We start from the raw sequence: 16,465 nt of genomic DNA, 5'->3' as shown, positions 1-16,465 counted from the left end.
GCACACCCTTTTACAGTTTACCTTGAGTATTCGAATAAAATCTTCCTTGTCTACTCTGAGAAAGTGACAATTGTCTTCCCTCAGTATGATGGTGGCAGCACGAGGAGCATCATTCACCAAAGCAAGCTGGCCAAAGTCATCTCCTTCATGCAGGGTGGTCACCAAGCCCTGTGTCACACACCCACACACAAGGTTTCCTTCACTCTCCAAACAAGCCACATACTATATAAAGAGTTTTAGAACAATGTACTGGCCTGTAATTAAATGGCCAACATACAAAGTAGTTTTGGAAAAAGTGTCACTGTAACAAAGGTCTATCCTGATGAATTTACCTTGCCGTGTGTGATAACATTGACAGACCCCTTCCAGATGATGTACCAGGATGTGCCTTTGTCTCCCTGGCTGAACACTGAAATAGTAGCACACCAAGTAGCAGGAACATCAGTGTTGTACATACACAAACACATACATACACACCCATGCTGCTACTTAGATAAGACCTGATGATATCCATGGGGGGAGAAAAAAAAAGAAGAAACACAACAACTAGAAGACATGCATCACAGTCAATTATCAATATGTGTGACTAATCAATTTAATACATATTAGTTTCCCAGAGAAAGGCTGTACTGCCTGTACTGATCTTAATTATATAATGTTTATGGTCTTCAGGCAATGAGGGTGAGCTCAATGATAAGATTAACAGCTTCTGTTGAATAATCAGCATACATAGTCAGCCTACACTTCTTATTCAACAGCTCTATCAAATGCAAACTGAATAACAAAACATTAATCCACCATGTAACATCTACACATCATTTTCGTCATTGTGGTTTGATGTTTTCTTGTATTTAAGCACAGCCTGCAGCCTTTACACAGGCAAGGTTTAGCACTATCCTCTGCTCGTGCCCACTGTTGTTCAAACATCAGTTTGCTTGTGCACTCACACACTGTGCCTGCTTTGGCATAGGATTCAAACACAAGCACTGCAGCCAGCTCTTTGCGCACCTAGGAGCATCAACAGAGAGAGAGAGATGAGGAAAAAGGGATGGATGCATTACAGAGGCAGAAGGAAACTGGACAGAAAGTGCTCACTCACAGAAGTAGACAGATGGGCAACTGCCTTGACATGCAGCAGCTCCTCATAGATGACTTCCACATCCTCAGCTGACCTTTGGCTTGGACTAACATAAAAAAATTGCCATTACATAATTAAAATGTGCTATAAAGACAGTATGTCCAATACAGTGCCTGAGAACTTGTCCTTTTTTGATATTTCAAAGCTTGATGTTTATTTTATTTGTGCATACTAATCATGTAAATGATGCGCACCGTATCATTTTATACGTACAGTGTTCTTGTTAATGGTTGTGTGCTAAACAGAGATTCATGTGTTTCATGGCAATCTTTTATAATTGGACTCTCTCACATTGCTTAATCACGATTATTTCAGCTGATCGCAAATAATCATTAGATCCCATAGTCATAGGTTTCCATATAAATAACTACTTCATTTCTTCATATGCTCATCATGGAACCATCATACTGAATTTATTTTTAATTGAATTTCATATAAAACAAATAAAATGTGTTGTAGATGGCATCATTCCATACATGATTTGGATACAGCACATTGCTACCTCTGCCTACTTTGTTGGAGGTTATCTTTTCATTTCCTTTTTTTTTGTTCCCAACATAACTCAAAAAGTAGTGAACAGATTTGGATGGCATTTCACATTGAGCCATGGGCCAAGGAACAACTGCCTAGGTTTTGATGCAAATCTGGAAATATATGTGGATCTAGGATTTTTTATTTTTTTTGTCTGTTCTCAGTGTAACTCAAAATTGTTGTTGATATGTGGCTTGGCGGAGGTATGCACTCTAAGTGCCCTTCTAGTATATAAAATAGTTTTACTACAGTTTGTTATATGTTTATTGTAAAGTAACCCATTTGTGTATTTCAGTAATAGAGTTGATGTGTCACAACCTGGGAAAACTCTTCACATGGTGAAATTTCTGACTACAGATTTTCCTGAACTAAAGTACAGCGTCTTGCAAAAGTATTCATCCCCCTTTGTGTTTGTCCTGTTTTGTCACGTTACAAGCTGGAATTAAAATGGATTTTTGGGGGGTTAGCACCATTAGATTTACACAACATGCCTACAACTTTAAAGGTGCAAATTGTTGTTTTATTGTGATAAAAACAATAATTAAGACAAAAAACAGAAATCTGGAGTGTGCATAGGTATTCACCCCCTCAAAATCAATACTTTGTAGAGCCATCTTTTGCTGCAAATCTCTTTGGGTATGTCTCTATTAGCTTAGCACATCTAGCCACTGGGATTTTTGCCCATTCCTCAAGGCAAAACTGCTCCAACTCCAAGTTTGATGGGTTACATTGGGGTATTAATTATGTGACTTACGATATGAAGTGAATTGTTGAACCAGTTCTTATCTAGGGGTTTCATATGAAAGGGGGTGAATACCTATGCACACTCCAGATTTCTGGTTTTTTTTTGTCACAATAAAACACCAATTTGTACCTTTAATATGGTAGGCATGTTGTGTAAATCAAAATGGTGTGAACCCTCCAACAATCTATTTTAATTCCATCTCGTAATGCAACAAAACAGGACAAACACCAAGTGGGATGAATACTTTTGCAAGATACAGTACTGTATGTTTCTCTTTTGCATGTATTTTAAACAAAGAGTTGCTGGTTACTCACAAAAATGGAGAACAATGAGTTTAAAGATTCCATTCCAACTGTGGTGTCGGAGCATTACAGACATTTTGACAGTCACTGTCTGACTAGTCAGATCAACCTTAACATTAAAACCACTGACAGGTGAAGTGAATAACATTGATTATCTCATTACAATGGCACCTCTCAAGGGGTGGGATATATTAGACAGCAAGAGAACAGCCAGTTCTCGAAGTTGATGTGTTGGAAGCAGGAAAAATGGGTACATAGAAGGATCTGAACAACTCTGACAAGAGCCAAATTGTGATGGCTTGATGACTGGGTCTGAGCATCTCCAAAATGGCACATCTTGTGAGGTGTTTCCAGTATGCAGAGGTTAGTACCTACCAAAATGTGGTCCAAGGAAGGACACCCAGTGAACCGGCAACAGGGTCATGGGTGTCGAAGGCCCACTGATTCACATGGGGCACAAAGGATAGCCCACATGGTCCATACCCACAGAAGAGCTACTGTAGCACAAACTGCTGAAAGTTTGCTGGCTATAGATGGAACGAAAGGGGTCAGAACACACAGTGCATCACAAGTTGCTGCATATGGAGCTATGTAGCTGCAGACTGGTCAGTGTGCCCATGCTGACCCCTGTCCACCACTGAAAGCTCCTACAATGGGCACATGAGCATCAGAATTGGACCATGGAGCAATGGAAAAAGGTGGCCTGGTCTGATGAATCACGTTTTCTTTTACATCATGTGACTAGCTGGGTGCGTATACATTACTGACCTGGGAAGAGATGGCACCAGGATGCACTATGGGAAGAAGGCAAGCTGGTGGAGGCAGTGCGATGCTCTGGGCAATGTTCTGCTGGGAAACCTTGAGTCATGGCTTTCAAGCAGATGTTACTTTGACACGTACCACCTACCTAAACATTGTTACTAACCAAGTACACCCCTTCATGACAACTGTATTCCCTAATGATAGTGGCTTCTTTCAGCAGGATAATATACCCTGTCAACCTCCAAAAATTGGCCAGGAATGTTCTGAAAAATATGGCAAAGGAGTTCAAGGTGTTAACTTGGCTTTGGCCTCCAATTTCCCTAGATCTCAGTCTGACCAAGCATCTGCAGGATGTGCTGGACAAAAAAAGTCCGATCCATGGAGGCCACACCTCACAACTTGCAGGACTTAAAGGATCTGCTGCTAACACCTTGGTGCCAGATACTACAACACACCTTTAGAGGTCTTGTGGAGCTCATGACTCGGTGGTCAGAGCTGTTTTGGTGGCACAAGGGGGACCTATGCAATATTTGGCAGGTGGTTTTAAAGTTATAGCTGATCAGTGTATATATGAAAGCTAATGAAAAGTATATAATGAGAGTTAATTCATCATGTGATTATTTTGATTCTCACCATTTGCGGAGTTTCATATTCAGAAGAGCATCAGGGCCCATCTGCACCAAGAATGATAGACCTTCTTGAAGCTCATCTTCTTTTGACTCCTTTTCACAGGTTGTGGAATTCAGATCAAACTCTGTCTCCATAAATCGGTAAAACTGTGTGTCTTTGTCATGGAAGTTCAACTCTTGCTTCACTAAATGGAGATACATGGCATTTTATGTTCAAAACACACCAGCTCTTGAATGCAGGGAACCTTCTCATCAGGACAGGAGTTGTGTGACTTTTTTTATTATTTTATATTTTATATATATATATATATATATATATATATATATATATATATATATATATATATATATATGAATAGGTACTGTAACTTAGTTACCATTTACAATAATGCCCTCGTCCACTAACACCTGCCACATGCCAACTGCCTGACTCCGAGACTGGGAGCAGTCATTCAGCTTCATCAGCCAGTCAACAAGCTCCTTCCCACTGCAACACTGTCTGCATCAGAGAAAGAAAATTTAAAGGAGAAAGTAAATGAAAAAAAAAAATCAGAATAATACTTTCAATTTTATGTTTTAAATTATATACACAGTGCCTTGGAAAAGTATTGAACCACCTTAAAAGTCTTCAGGTTCATCTGGATTACAACTGACACTTATACAGACTGTTCCAATCAGTATTTTTATTGCAAACAAATATGCTATTAAAGTTAAGTAAAAAGTCAATTCATTATTTGTCAGCAGATTAAAAACAAAAAAACACCCCACCACCAACCCTGAAAGATGCTTGCACAAGTATTCAACCACTTCAAACTAGTACTTCGTAAAACCACCTTTTGCTGCAGTAACAGCTTTAGGTTTGTTGGGGTAAGTTCCTACCAGCTTTGCCAACTCTTTGGGAGTAATTTTGAACCATTCTTCTGAGCAAATTTGCTCAACATTCAGTATTTTTTTAATAACTCCTGTATTGTTTTGTAAGAGGTGAAGTTTCTCCCAAGCTTTAGGGTTTTGCTCCATCCATTCTACCTTCAAGTTTGACAAGAAACCCAGGTTCTGAGGATGAAAAGCATCCCCAGTGCATGATGCTGCCACTACTACGTTTCACTTTAGGGATGGTCCATGTTGGGTTAGATTTTGTTAGACATCACACATACTGTAGCACTTTGAAAGTTGCTCAAGTGGAGTATCTCAATCTTGGCCCCATCATACCAAGCAACCAACCAAAACAAACAAACAAACAAACAAACAAACAAAAACCTTATTCACTAGGTCAGGCTCCTGCCTTTATATGGCTTTTCTTGAGTAATGGTTCCTTTCCAGCCATCCTCCCTCAATTATGCTCTTGAAATGGTGGTAAATTGTTGTCTGGTACATGCTCGCTCTACTCTCAGCCACTGTACTCTAACTCCAGAGTGAATTTTGGCCTCACCATGGCACAACACCAGTCTCTTTCTTTATGTTGAGTTTTTCAGAAGGGCCTTGTCTAGGTAGTGCTTGGGTGGTGTGATGCATCTTTCACTCCCTCACTATTGATCCAAAAGTGCTAACCAGGATGCCCAACCTTTTAGATATGATTTTACCCCTTTTCTAAGTTAACAATCTATTACCTTATCTTTAACTTCTTTATAATGCTCACTTGTCTTAATTTTCACTCCTTGCCTTTAGACTGACAGTCTCTTAAATGACAGTTTAACAGAGGTGGTTTTTATTCATAAAATGAGAATTGTTTTAATATTTATTTTAAAAAAAAAGTAAACTGTGTCCTCATTAATACAATACATTTCATCTGGAGCATGTAACCTGAGGCTTGAATACTTATGCAAGCAACCCTGCTTAGGTTATGATTTTCTAAGAAACACTTGAGAGAACAGGAGTTTGCAATTTAAAAAAAAAAAAGTTATACATATACACATTCATGTGTGTCATTTAAGGTCAAGTTTTTTTTTTATTTGTCACTTCAACCATATACAGTTGGGACAGTACACAGTTAAAATGAAACAACATTTCTCCAGGACCATGGTGCTACATTAAACATCACAGGACTACAATCTACAATACAACAAAAGTGCAACACTGCAGACAATAAACTACACCCAACATAAAGTGCAGACACAAACAGCAAAGTGTGGAGCTGAGTGTGCATATTGAGGTAATATATGAAAAGGGAATAAATAAATGTAAACTTTGTGTGTGTGTGAGAAAGATATTGTAAAATATTGTAAAGTAATAATGCATTATTGTCCACTGTGCAAAGATTGCAGTGTGAGTGGCATGTTCAAAAGTCCATGAGTATCAGACCAGTCCCTCAGAGTTGAGAAGTCTGATCGCATGAGGAATTGAGATAGTATATGGAATGAAGCATGAGACAAATCGAAAGAAAAGTACACCCTTCTTCAAGTCAGCGTTTTATTTAACAGGGCCTAAGTAATAATTGTGTGATCCTCAACAATGTCTATAAATGAACAAATAAACTCAGGTGACAACTAGTAAATACACCCTAAAAGTCAGTAACATGTAGAAACACCTTTAGCAACAATGACTTGAGCTAAGTGTGTTCTGTAGGAGTTTATCAAGTTTTGGAGAAATTTTGACCAACTCTGCTTTACAACACTGCTTCAGTTTAGTGATGTTTGAGGGCATTCGTTTATGCACAGCTCTCTTAAGGGTGTACTTGTGTATACACACACAGTCAAAAGTCTTGCACATGCAAAGAAATGATGTCGAGCAAAGATGCCTTCAAAAATAAAGTCAGAGAGCCGACCCTTTATTTAAAAAAAAAAATTGTTGTAGTAGTCTCAGGTACAACGAGTGCAGTTTTATGAGGAAATGAATTGTAGGTTTTACTGAGCATCTTGCAGAACCAGCCACAGTTCTTCTGGATACTTTGCCACACTTGCTTCTTAATTTTGCAGTAAAACCCAGCAACCTTCATTGTTTTTTGTCTGAAAAGTGGACTCCTCTGTAAGGAGTCCCCCCACTCTGCTTGCTTTACTGATGTACAAACATTTTCATCTCTAATAGCGCTCACCCTCAGTTTCTAGATGCTTCCTGTACCCAAAAAAGGAAACAGTGCAGTATTTCTTGTGGAAGCTGAAGAGGATGGATATGGTCAAAAAGTTGAAAAAAAAATTACATCCTATTGTCCTTTCTTAACCATTTTCATGAGGTCAAGGAAAGATGTGAAGGAGAATTCATAAGGTGCTAAGAGAATCAATCAGACCACGCTTACACTAAGCTATTGGCAGGAGTGGCTGAGGTGAAGTGAGGACTCAAGAGCAGACTCAGAAAACAGGCAGTGTAAAGAGAAAAATTCTTTAATGAAGCAGATGGCAGAAAAGCAAAAAAGGTACAGTAGGGTTCAGGCAAAAATTGGTAGTCCAAAAAAAAAAAAAAAACACAGGCCAGGCGGTCAAAAACACAGAAGAGCAGGTAGACACGATCAGGGACAAAAAACAAAACAAAAATCTCCACAAAAACTGATGAACACAGGGACAAGGGAAATCCAGGCAGAGGTAGCAAAAGACACAATTCAAAAGAACAGGCAGGCAAAAACTGGGACAAAAAACTGGACAGAAAAACAAGGAGAAATTCAGGCAGGGGGAATCAAGAAGTCACAATACCAATGAGCTGTAGCAAGGTGAGGCAAGTCTACAAAAGGCAGTCTGCCAAATGGAGTAGCTCCAAACAGTTCTTAAAAAGCCCTGGCTAATGGGAGAGGAGTGGTAGCAGGTGTGGGAGTGCTGCTTCAGGAAATGGCCCTCAGCAAGGCAGGACTGAATTCCTGTCCTGGATCCGGCCTGGAAGTCCCACAATCTAAGGCATGGATGGACTGGACCGGACTGTGACAGTACCCCTCCCCTTCAATGGGTGCCTCCCCGCGCCTTAGAAAGTGCCTCAGGGTGTTGTTGGTGGAAGTCCGTGATGAGGGTGGGATCCATGATGAACCTGGCAGGAACCCAGCTCCTCTCCTCAGGACCATACCCCTCCCAAATCAACCAGGTACTGGAGTCAAGGGGTTTGACTTGGGAGACATGGAAAGTTGGGCGAATACGGCGCATGGTTATGGGCAGAGACAGTCTTACAGAACAGGGATTAATTACCTTGGAGATGGGGAAAGGTCCTATGAACCTGGGAGCCAATTTGCAGGAGACTGTCTTGAGGGGCAAGTGGCAAGTGGAGAGCATTACCCGCTGCCCCACCCGATAGATGGGAGCTGCCGAGCGGTGTTTGTCAGCTTGCTCTTTAAACATCTTGACAGAACGTAGGAGCTTTTTCCTGGTCAATGCCCATGTTCTCCTGCAGCAGCGCACAAACATCTGGGCAGAGGGCACGGCGACTACTTCTTCTTGGATGGGGAAGAGTGATGGCCATTAAGCCAGAGAGCACTGGAAGGGGAAAGACCTGTGGCAGAGGTGGGTAAGGAGTTGTGAGCATACTCTATCCAAGGAAGGGTCTTGCTCCAGTAGGCAGCATCCTTGGACACCATGCACCTGAGAGACACTTCCAGCTCCTGGTTGGCCCGTTCCATCTGTCAGTTGGTCTGAGGGTGAAAACCTGAAGACAGACTGTGAGAAGCACGAATGAGTTTACAGAAAGCCTTCCAGAATTGGGCAGAGAACTGGGGTCCACAGTCTGATACGATGTCTGAGGGGAGTCCATGTAGATGGAAAACGGAGTATCAGCAATTCGGTGGTCTCCTTGGCAGTGGGAAGCTTGGGCAGAGGGATAAAATGAACAGCTTTAGAAAAACGGTTGACAACAGTGAGGATACAAGCATCTCATCTCATTATCTCTAGCCGCTTTATCCTGTTCTACAGGGTCGCAGGCAAGCTGGAGCCTATCCCAGCTGACTATCGCAGGCAAAAGGCAGAGTACACCCTGGACAAGTCGCCAGGTCATCACAGGGCTGACACATAGACACAGACAACCATTCACACTCACATTCACACTCACGGTCAATTTAGAGTCACCAGTTAACCTAACTTGCATGTCTTTGGACTGTGGGGGAAACCGGAGCACCCAGAGGAAACCCACATGGACATGGGGAGAACATACAAACTCCACACAGAAAGGCCCTCACCGGCCACAGGGCTCGAACCTGGACCTTCTTGCTGTGAGGTGACAGCGCTAACCACTACACCACCATGCCACCCTGGATACAAGTATTGCCACCTGAATTGGGGAGTCCTGTGATGAAATCCAGGGCTGTGTGTGACCAGGGCCGGTGAGGAACAGGACGGGGTCTCAGCAGGCCGTCAGGGGGGGTCTGTTGCCAGTCTTGTTCCTGGCGCAGATGTCGCAAGCTACCACAAACCTCTGGACGTCCTCCTTGATGGATGGCCACCAAAAACATTGTCGGATGAGTGCCAGAGTCCTCGCTGCTTCTGGGTGGCATGCCATTCTGGAGCCATGACCCCACTGCAACACCTGTGCCCACACAGAAACCGAAACAAAAAAAAGATGGTTAAGAGGTGCATTACTGGGCCCTGGGTCCTACTCATGGGCCTTCTGGACAAGGGTTTACACCTCTAACAGAGCAGCCCCCACTAGGCACTGTGGAAGAAGGATGGTCTCAGGGAGGTCGATTCCTCCTGGAGGGGAGAAAACATTCTGGACAAGGTATCGGGCTTACCATCCTTAGAGCTTGGGCGGAAGGAAAGTGTGAACTTGAAGTGAGAAAAGAAGAGAGACCATCAGGCCTGACGAGAATTGAGGTGCTTGGCAGTCCTGAGGTATTCGAGGTTCTTGTGATGCGTCCATACAATGAAGGGAAGGTCTATTGCCAACATCATAGATTCTCTCAGAGGGGGAAAGCTGACGAGAGAAGAAGGAACAAGGATGAAGCTTGTTGTCACTAGCCAATCTTTGGGACAATATGGCCCTCACCCCTGACTCCGAAGCATCGACCTCAACCACAAACTGCCGGGACGGATCTGGAATGGTGAGAATAGGTGCTGATGTGAACCTTCATTTGAGCTTGGAGAACGCCTTCTTAGCCCCTTCCTCCCAGCTGAAAAGGACCTTGGTGGAAGCTAGAGCCATGAGGGGCCCAGCCACCATCCTCAAGTTCCTGATGAATCACCTGTAGAAATTTGCAAACCCAAGAAACTGCTGGAGTTCTTGCCAAGAGGACAGGGTGGGCCAGTCAGCAACTGCCTTGAGTTTCAGGGGGTCCATCTGAATCTGTGCGGGGGAGATGAAACCCAGAAAGGAGACAGAACTTCTATGGAACTCACATTTCTTGGCCTTAACAAAGAGTTTATTTTCCAGGAGTCACTGAAGGACCTGCCTGCTGTGGATGCGGTGTTCATCAAGGGAGCAGGGGGGGGGGACAACAACAACAACAACAACAACAAAAACACTAGATAGAACTCGACGCCAACGGCATCGATGGGGATGCCTCCGCCTGGTAGACTACACGCCTTATTAAACTGTGATTTGGGGATGGACATTTGACCTCACAGTAATCTTGACCTGGTGAAATTACTTGTATTAGCCTTGGAGATATTGTGTTCACAAGGTTTTTGGACAGACATTTGACCTCACAGTGACCTTGACCTTAGACCTTTTGATCTCAAAATCTAATCAGTTCATGTTTGTCCCAAAGCGCACAAATGGTGAAAGTTTGGTGAAATTCCTTTCATTAGCCTTTGAGATATTGCGTTCACAAGGTTTCGGGATGGACACACGGACAGACGGACAACCCGAAAACATGATGCCTCCTGCACCTTGCAGAGGCATAAAAATCAATACATCATCCAGATAAACAAAAACGTTAAGGTAGTCCCTCAGGACATCATTAATGAGGGCCTGGAAAACTGTGGGAGCATTAGTCAGGCCGAACGGAACCATGAGATATTCTTAGTGGCCCGTGGGGGTGTTAAACACCATCTTCCATTCGTCCCCTTCCCTGATTCTCACGAGGTGGTAAGCATTACGCAGGTCTAGCTTGGTGAAAATCTGGGCTCCCTGGAATAACTCAAGTGCTGTAGGCATGAGAGGTAGGGGGTAACCGTTCTTGATGGTGAGGTCATTTAGTCCACAGTAATCAATGCAAGGGTGCAAGGATTTGTCCTTCTCCACAAAAAAAAAAATCATGCCCCTACAGGAGGAGGGACAAATAATTCCAGCTGCTAAGGACTTGGTGATGTATTTATCCATGGCTTGCCTTTCAGAAGGAGAGAGAGCATAAAGTCACCCCTTAGGTGGTGCAGTCGCAGGGAGAAGGTCAATTCCACAGTCATAGGGCCTATGGGGAGGAAGGGAAACAGCTTGGGACTTGCTGAACACAGGTTTTAAGTCATTATACTTGGGAGGCACGTTACAGAGGTCAGGATATTCACCTGGGTTCAGAGCCAGTAGTGGAATCCCCAGGCACTTGGCGATGGTCGAGCAGATCAGGTTTCTGTCAGCCCCTGAATCAATGAGTGCCTGGAGGTCGTGGGGCTGATTGCCATGTATAATAACCACTGGGAGTAGCAGTTGATCAATAGGGGTCTGATTCTGGACATTGCTTACCAGGGCCCCTAAACTCACTGGTGGGCTCTTCCTTTTAAAAGGGCAAGATTGGCAGAAATGCCCCAGCTGTCCGCAATAAAAACATGCCCTCATATCCCGATGGCACTGTCGTTCCTCAGGTGAGATGCGGACTCTGTCTACCTGCATTGGCTCAGCGGAAGGAATGGGAGGCTGAGGGGGAGCAAGACTAGTCCAAGTTCTCTCTTTCACCTGCTGTCTGATCCGGGAGTCAATACGACTGGTGAGGTCTATGAGACCAGGGAGATCAGGTGGCAGAGTCAGGTGGCAGACTCTGACAGCCCATTCAAAAATGCGTCAAACAAGGCACTCTCATTCCAGCCACAAGATGCCACCAAAGTGCGAAACTCAATCTCATAGTCAAAAGTGAACCGGGCACCCTGCCGCAGCCCCATGATTTCTCTTGCTGCCTCTCTGCCAGACAGAGAGTGATGAAAGGTTCACCTCATCTCCCCTGTGAAATCCTTGAAGCTGGCGCAGCATGGTGCATTGGCATCCCACATAGCTATTCCCCACTCTCTAGTTTTGCCAGTGAGGACAGTGATTATGTAGGCCACTCAGGAACACACTGTATGGAAGACCAGCAGTTGAAGCTCAAAGGTTAGCGAGCACTGAGATAAAAATGACCTGCAGGTACCTGGTTCTCCATTGTATGGCTGTGGGGCAGGAAGTCTCAGCTCTCTGAAGAGGGCTGGAGCAGGAGCAGCGGTAGGCAGAGGGGGTTGTGTAAGAGCAGACGTTACTTGAAACTATTGTAGCTGAGTGGCAAAAAGATTGAGTGTGTCAGAGATGGTGACAAGGTTTTGATTCACCTGTTGGATGTCCTGTTGGTGGGTCCCAAGGAGAGCTCCCTGTTTCTGCACCACTGCTCTTAGCTGGGCGAAATCTGCTGGGTCCATGCTGGCCAGACTGTGCTGTCAGGAGTGGCAAGCTGAGGTGAAGTGAGGACCCGAGAGCAGACTCAGAAAACAGGCAGCGTAAAGAGAAAAATTCTTTAATGAAGTAGATGGCAGAAAGGCAAAAGGTTTAGGCAAAAATCAGTAGTCAAAAAAAAAAAAAAAAAACAGGCTAGGAGGTCAAAAACACAGGAGCAGGTAGACATGATCAGGGACAAAAAACAGGACAAAAATCTTCACAAAAACTGATGAACACAGGGACAAGGGAAATCCAGGCAGAGGTAGCAAAAGACACAATTCAAAAGAACAAGCAGGCAAAAACTGGGACAAAAAAAAAAAAAACTGGACAGAAAAACGAGACAAAAAAAAAGGAGAAATTCAGGCAGGGGGAATCAAGAAGACACAATACCAGTGAGCTGTAGCGAGGCAAGGAAAGTCTACAAGAGACAGTCTGGCAAATGGAATAGCTCCAAACAGTTCTTAAAAAGCCCTGGCTGATGGGAGAGGAGTGGTAGCAGGTGTGGGAGTGCCGCTTCAGGAAATGGCCCTCAGCAAGGCAGGACTGAATTCTTGTCCTGGATCTGGCGTGGAGCTGGCATGGAAGTCCCACAATCTAAGGCATGGATGGACTGGACCGGACTGTGACAGCCATGCAATTATGTGAAGGCAGATGTTATCAACTTGGGTCTTTAAAGGGCATATTCTGGACCAATTTCATTTTTTTTTTATATATGAAAGTACGTGGGGCGGCACGGTGGTGTAATGTTTAGCGCTGTCGCCTCACAGCAAGAAGGTCCGGGTTCGAGCCCCGTGGCCTTTTCTGTGAAAAGATTAACTAGCAAAGGTTAACTTAACTAGCTGATTAGGTGGCTCTGTTATTGTAGTGTGTTAGCTACCACTTTTTAAACTCATCAATTAGCTTTCTGGGCAAGCAAATATGACACTGGGGAGCACACTGAAGTTTTCACTTGCTCAGTGTGCTAGCTAATAAAAGTATCATTTGTGCACTCCTGTATAGGTTTATTTATATATATATATATATATATATATATATATATATATATATATATAGAGAGAGAGAGAGAGAGAGAGAGAGAGAGTGCTGTCAAGCGATTAAAATATTTAATTGCGATTAATGTCGCGACTGTCATAGTTAACTTGCGATTAATCGCAATTTAATCGCACATTTTTGTCACATGAAAAACCATTGTAATTCTCTTATCAGCATAAAAAAGTAAATGGGCTTGCTCACCGTTCGAACTACGGGGGTACTCGGGGGATCCGAGATCCCCTGAAACAGACATGAGATCCCTTGAAAACATGATTTGGGAAATGTTGGGGGGTCTCTAAAATATTGGCAAAATGATGTTTATTGACATAGCAATCGTGTGTAATGGGAAGCATTTGCATATCCGAAGTGAGCGCGCGATCGGAGATCCGTGCTCTGAGACAAGCGCAAGCACCCCCCAAGGGAAAAAAAGGGACCCCCCCGAAAATATCGGCATAGTTCGAACACTGGTTGTACCAATGTTTTTTTTTTAATTGCAGAGCATAACACGTCACAGCCACTGCAAAGTGGGGCTGGAGCCGCTGATGGGAAAACGATCGGAGCACCGTGGCTCTTCGGGGGAGGGCAGAGGACTCTGGCTGTGCGGGGCGTGGCGTCATGTCACAGAGCGTTAATCTCGCGATAAAAAAAATTATCGCCGTTAAAATTGAGTCAAGTTAACGCGTTAATAACGCGACATTTTTGACAGCACTAATATATATATATATATATAAATAAACCGGAGCACCTGGAGGAAACCCACACAGACACAGGGAGAACATGCAAACTCCGCATGGAAAGGGCCTCGCTGGCCACGGGGCTCGAACCCGGACCTTCTTGCTGTGAGGCAACAGCGCTAACCACCACACCACCATGCCGCCCCAAGATAGATAGTATGTTGCCAAAATTTCTTACATGCTAAAGCCCCTTTTACACAGCCTGTTCAAGGTGAGAATGTTGTGCCTCCCCCCACCTCACTGCTTTGTGTAAAAGATCTGAAAACAGAATGGGGGCCTGTGTCGTTCTGTCTCTGAGCCAGAAAGACTGGTAGTAATTGAGCCAAAATTGACATCTGTGTAAAAGGCACAACCCAGCATTGCAGAACAGGGGCATGATGTTTTTGATGTTGACAGTCTTCTTTCCGAGACCAGCACAAATTCAAACATCTCCATCTACAGCATTTAAAAAAGTCTATGTGCCTTTTACACCTGGAATTGCTTCCCACTTCTCTTCAATTTCTCCTTGAACATATTTCTGATCGCACAAACACATTGCTCAGCATTTTGCTTGTGTTTGAAGAGTGTTATAAAATGTGCATGGTGAGGAAAAGCACCTCAGTTCACCTGCCGTTATTGTTTTGAAAGCAATATCAGTATGCTTGTGGTATGGCTCATAATTTGCTTTTCAGTATTTTAATGTACTGAAATTTGAAAAGCCTGGATTTTCTTGCTATCTACATCTGTCATCATATGATTTTACCAAATGTTGACACATTATAGAAATAATTTCAGCCAAAATGATGTTTTTCTTCCCCATTCTTTAAAGGGTCAGAAAATGCTTTTTTTTTTAAAGTAAGGAAAAAAAGGACAAACTAAAATGCAAAAAACACGCATCAATTTTCAATAAGTGTGAAAATGTTTGCTGAAATGAAATGTTTCTGGATTACAAATACATGTCTTTAGCTTTTACTTCAAAAACATTACTGCATAAGACTTCTCCTTTCGTCTGTAATAGATCATGAGATTGGGAGTTCTACTCATGGTCAGGTCATACCAAAGACCATCATAAAAATGGTACCTACTACCATCTGACCAGGTCCTGGCACAGGAAAGACTTTGACAAAGTAATTAACAATTATAATTATGTGAATTCATTGTATTTTATATCCAACCATCAGAAATGAGTGTTTATAAAATGTGATAATACTTTAAGTATATTGAAGAATAGCCTTGGTAAACTCGATGGAGTATGGTGCAATATTGACAGCATTCTCTTCGGATCTTCAAAATTCACACAGACGCTTGCCTAAATTAGTTGGACTGTCACACCAGCGTTAAGAAGCAGGACTGGCAGGACTTCTTGGTTGTGCTTCACAGCAATCAGATACTCTTGATAACGCACACTTGTTCTAAATTTATTTTGGAAATTAGTTCTTTGTTAAAAGCCTGGTTTTTTTTTAACCTTTTTGTCTTATGTTTGCTGTTTTCCTGCTGTGTTGCTTGGCCTGGTTTATTCTATGATCCCAGTGCTTTAGTCATCATGTCATTTCACATTCCTTCAAGCCACAAGATTGCTGACAACACCCTTTATCTGGTCCTGGATGCTGTATGTGTGAAGGATCCAGATACACAACAGAAAAAAAAAAAAAAGAGCTGGTAGATAGAGCAAATACAAACAAAGGCTGTATAACCTTCTGTCTAGTTGCCATCTGTTTGTACAAATAAGTTGGTAAATGTTGCTTTGCTTACATCAATGACATTTTCATAATGTCATTTATTCCAAGTCTATAGAACAACATCTTACATGAAATCCTCATGCTTTTTCTTCAGGCTGGTCTCACCCTCAATCTTCACTCAACTCAACTTCGTGGATCATGTTATACTAGTCGATGATGTTCAAATAAAAAAAACCCGTGGCAGCTTTCTTTTCATGATTTTACTGTACATCACTGAAGAGGAAGGTGCAATGTGGTACCGGACATGCTTTCACGCATTCCTTATATACCCAAATGAAGGAGTCAAAGCTTCATTTCAAGCCAGTCACACAACAATTTCACTCCCAAATGTCTGGTTAGATATTGCTAGTACCCAGGAGGCAGATCAATCTAATTTTCAAATTGAGAGCCTTTAAGACAGTTGCCCATCTTCCCAGGAATGGG

General features: G+C 42.9%; 1 protein-coding gene across 1 annotated transcript in view; it reads right to left on the bottom strand.

Annotated features, from left to right (window-relative positions):
• The window catches only part of rapgef3 (Rap guanine nucleotide exchange factor (GEF) 3), an 88,743-nt gene that overhangs the window by 31,111 nt on the left and 41,167 nt on the right, over positions 1-16,465 (bottom strand). The window contains exons 4-9 of the mRNA XM_060937356.1: positions 4,485-4,606; positions 4,112-4,292; positions 1,100-1,184; positions 948-1,008; positions 333-409; positions 22-168 (exon numbers count right to left, since the gene is read on the bottom strand). Of these exons, the coding sequence (XP_060793339.1) occupies positions 22-168; positions 333-409; positions 948-1,008; positions 1,100-1,184; positions 4,112-4,292; positions 4,485-4,606 (673 nt within the window). The remainder of the gene's footprint in view (positions 1-21; positions 169-332; positions 410-947; positions 1,009-1,099; positions 1,185-4,111; positions 4,293-4,484; positions 4,607-16,465) is intronic.

This window comes from Neoarius graeffei, chromosome 13 (genome assembly GCF_027579695.1).
Source record: "Neoarius graeffei isolate fNeoGra1 chromosome 13, fNeoGra1.pri, whole genome shotgun sequence".
Taxonomy (NCBI): domain Eukaryota; kingdom Metazoa; phylum Chordata; class Actinopteri; order Siluriformes; family Ariidae; genus Neoarius; species Neoarius graeffei.
This window is presented reverse-complemented; position numbering and strand designations above follow the sequence as displayed.